The sequence below is a fragment of the Gossypium hirsutum genome, chromosome A08, assembly GCF_007990345.1.
Source record: "Gossypium hirsutum isolate 1008001.06 chromosome A08, Gossypium_hirsutum_v2.1, whole genome shotgun sequence".
Classification (NCBI taxonomy): domain Eukaryota; kingdom Viridiplantae; phylum Streptophyta; class Magnoliopsida; order Malvales; family Malvaceae; genus Gossypium; species Gossypium hirsutum.
In genome coordinates, this window is record NC_053431.1 from 8,775,498 (window position 1) to 8,779,931 (window position 4,434).

Genomic DNA, 4,434 nt, shown 5'->3' on the forward strand with positions numbered 1-4,434 from the left:
AAAATATTACATGATTATATATAATTTGAATGACATAAAAGACTTAGAAACTAATAATTTGTTTTTTAAACATTATAAAATAATGGTCAAATTTCAACTTTGACTCCTATACTATGCTAAAACTTAAGATTTAATACATTTGTTTTAATTATTTATATATTTTGATTCCTCTACTTTATAATGTCATTAGTTAGTTTAACTAGTTAATATTGTTAATTATTTCAATAAAATGTCGACATCAATTTTTCTTAAGAACACTAGAACAAAAAATATTTTCCAATGATGAGTTCGAACGAGTATTTATAAGAAAAGAAATCCTAATTAGTATTTTCAACATTATTTTTATTATTGCATGCTACCAGTTGAATATATATATTTAATTTCAAAATGTCACTCAAGTAAAATTAATAGAAGAATTTTAATAGTAATAACAATTAGACATGAATTTTAAATTTTAAAAAGTAAAAAGATTAAATTCATGAAAATAAAATTATGGACTAATTTTAAATGTACAAAACATATAGAGACTCAAAACATATTTTAACTTTTAAATAAACATATTTTAACTTTTAAATTTTTACTCAATAATTTAATACAAATAAATAATCAATCCAATGCAAAGCGTAAGAATTATATTTGTAACATATAATAGTAGAATATATTCATTTACAAGTTATTAACCTATAAGTAAAACCTATGCCTTGAACAAATAATAATAAGTAAGCAAAATGAAATTTTTTGGACCTCCAACTTTATAAAAAAAAATAACTTTAACTATTTATTTAATTTTTCACATCTTTTAATCCTTAAACTTGAATTGTTTGTTAAATCACCTCAAAATTAATAAATATTAACTTTTTTATCTATTTTAAAGTAATTTCACAAACAAACATATTTTAGAGTTAAAAAAAACTAAAAAGAAATTTTTTATAAAACTAAAGTCCAAAAGAGTCATTATATCTTATATCTAAAATCCATGCCAAATCAACCGCTGGTTTGCCCCTCAGCCACTTCGTGTGACAATTCTACCAAAATTATGCATTTGACCCATCTCACCTCCTGTACTCCTGACACACCAAATATAAACCAAAGCCTTTTAACTTCGTCCTCTTAGCAACTTCAAACCCCAACACACCCCTCTCTCTCCTTCAATGGAACATACAAAGAAGTTTTCCCCTGGAACTTCCGCCATTGTTTTTCTCCTTTTCGCTGGCTTTCTCTACATATGTGTATGGTCTCCTTCAAACCCGTTACTCCCCTTCGATCAACCCAACGGTTCTCCCAAAAATTTTGTAAGTATTTATTAATATTAACTTCTCATGTATATATATATATACACGTGTGTGCAGACTGTAATATCAGTTTTTTTTATAAAGACTGCTGTAGAGTTTGCTGTGAAAGACGAGCTTGATTTGGCGTTAGAGGAAGCTTCGATGCGGAATAAGACCGTCATAATAGCGGTTGTCAACAGGGCTTACGTCGAGCAAAGCGTTAATGCGGAGACCACAATGCTGGACCTTTTCTTGGAGAGCTTTTGGCTGGGTGAAGATACGAGGCCATTGCTGGACCACCTGCTCCTGGTTGCGGTGGATCAGACGGCTTACGATCGGTGCATGTTCAAGCGATTGCACTGTTACAGATTGGTGACGGAGGGTGTAGATTTCGGGGAGGAGAAGGTATTCATGTCCCGGGATTTTATCAAGATGATGTGGAGAAGAACTTTTTTCCTTACGGAAGTGTTGAGGCGTGGCTACAGTTTCATTTTCACGGTATGCTTCTTTCTTTGACCTTCTCTAATAGTTCTTTCATTTTCTTGAATAATTCTTCGATTATAAAATAAAATATATTGAAATATAAAATAAAAACTTAAAGATTAAAATTGATTTAAATTTTTTTGAATAATTCATTTTTACTAAAATATTTTAATTAAAATAAGATATTTAAGTGTCAAATTATATTAAAAATTAAAGTATATATAAAAAAATGATAAAAAATTAGGCGAAATATAAATTCTAATTAATAACAAAGAAAAAGAGCTTATAATCTTTGAAAGTTATAATTCAATTCTTAATATGCCGCCAAACCAAGAATTTTATGTTTTATATGAATAATTTTCTCAAACTCGGATTTATTTTCACCACTTATGATAGATTTTCAACATGCATTGCTTCGAAATTTATGGAATTGTGGGAATATATGTCCATGGCCATGGGGTTGTAGTGTAGGTGGTCCAATCGGGAGAATATATATATAAAAAAATGTTTAATTAAGGAGATATTAGAAATTTGGTTTTGACTTTTAATATGAAATGAAGTTCAATACAACGTGAAAGACAGCTACGTCAAGGTAGCATGTGGCATTCTACGATTGAATGGCATTGATGGTACGTGGTGGAAGGTCATTGAGCAATGGGTGCGCCCCAAAGTTTAGGCAAGCTACTCCCTGAATCACATGAAAAGGGTATATAGGATTGATTCACCTACATCGTGTGAGGATGAAATAATCATCTTTTGAAAATAAAATATAAAATATTTTACAGAATTTTATCTATTGAATAGGTCTTATTTAACTAACCTGTCATCATTTTGTAATTTATTAATAAAGCACATTTTAACAAATAACAATCATGTATGTGTACTTTAATATTTCTATTGTACGATTGCTACAGCTGCCGACACTATTTTAATAGTTTATAGGAATAGTCTCATATCATATTTTAATTATTTATATTTGAAATATTATGTTTTAGTCACTTACGTTATCGTTATGTTACGAAGTGATCATTTCACTGTTAAACTCCGTTACCTCCCTAATGGTAGTCTTATGTGATAGTTTAAATAGATTTTAAATGTCAACTTAGATGTTTAATTACTAGAATAAAAATATATTTTTAATTAAATAAATTTAATTTGGACTGCCACGTAAAACATCTAAGTTGGCATTTAAAACCCATTTGGACTGTCACGTAGGATACCGTTAGGGAGGTAATGGAGCTTAACAGTAGGGCGACCACTTCGTAACAAAACGATAACGTAAGTGACTAAAATGTAACATTTCAAACATAAGTGATTAAAATATAATCTGAGGCAAACATAAGTGACTATTTTTATAGTTTACCCTATTTTAGTGATTTTCTCTGCTTCATATAATTTTTTATTTTTTATTTAAAATTTTAATCCAATAATTAACATTATTAATATTTTATTTATCAACTATATGCTAGGGGTATAAAGGTATGGTTTTATGTTGGTCACTAACCATGAAAAATGTAACCCTATATCCCAATCAATCAATTAAACCTTGTAATTATATTAGTTGAACCACCCCTATACTTTTGATTAAGTTACTTTCTAGCAAGTTGGTTATATGCTTTTTCTTTTCTTTAACTTTGAAGTGAAAGTTGAAAGTGACATCAAAATCAGGTTATATGCTATTTGTAGAAAGTTAAATGTTAATAAAATTTTCTCAGGACACAGATGTAGTGTGGCTACGGAATCCGTTTACAAAGTTAAGCCTGAATAAAACCGATGATCTCCAGATTAGTGTTGATAAATACTTTGGCAGCCGACGACCCGAGCATAATTTGATCAACACCGGCTTCTATTACATCAGGTCGAACAACAAGACCATCTCTTTGTTCGACAAATGGTATTCACTCAAGGACAATTCCACCAGGAAAAAAGAGCAAGACGTGTTGTTAGACCTACTAAGACATGGGGTCGTCACCGAATTGGATCTTCGAGTAAGGTTCTTGGAGACGAGACATTTCAGTGGCTTTTGCGAAGACAGTAAAGATGTTGGTGCTGTAACGACGGTCCATGCGAATTGTTGCCGCCACATAAATGCAAAGGTTAGGGACTTGACGGCCGTCCTCCGTGATTGGAAGAGGTTCAAGGCGGCTCTGACTAAGTATCCCAAGGCTGCTCGTAATATAACTAGGAGTTTTGGGTGGTCACCACACGTTGGATGCTTGAATTCATGGAAACCTCAAACATTAACTTAAAACATATAGTTTTTATTTATTTATTTTTTCTAATAAAAAAATCAATTCAATTTGATACATCCAGTTTCACTGTGTTGTCAAGGCATAAGAAATTAGCGTTTGATTGTTTTTAGAATCTTAAATAAATAGTTTTTGTGTGGTTCCTTGTAATCAAATCTTAGTTATTTTGATACGAAAGTAAAAATAAATTTCATATTTAAACATTTATCATGTAAAACAGTTTGAATATTTTTAAATATAGATAAAAGATTGTATGTAATATAAACGTCATATCATTCTTTATCACTTATTAATGATTTAATGTCATTTCAACATCTTTTTCCATATAATTGACACATCATTTTGATAATTTTTTAAATTTAGACCCTGAACCTCTAACAATAAACCCTAAACCTTAAATCGTAAATCTTGAACCCTACACCATAGACCTT

The 4,434-nt window shown here is 30.1% G+C and overlaps 1 protein-coding gene across 1 annotated transcript; it reads left to right on the top strand.

Moving 5' to 3' along the window:
* The first annotated feature begins 1,005 nt into the window (after positions 1 to 1,005).
* On the top strand, positions 1,006 to 4,206 carry LOC107950859 (uncharacterized protein At1g28695). The gene is made up of 3 exons (XM_016885794.2): positions 1,006 to 1,292; positions 1,377 to 1,769; positions 3,470 to 4,206. Exons 1-3 carry the CDS (start codon positions 1,152 to 1,154, stop codon positions 4,001 to 4,003), a joined length of 1,068 nt encoding a protein of 355 aa, XP_016741283.1. The 5' UTR covers positions 1,006 to 1,151; the 3' UTR covers positions 4,004 to 4,206.
* The last annotated feature ends 228 nt before the right edge of the window (positions 4,207 to 4,434 follow it).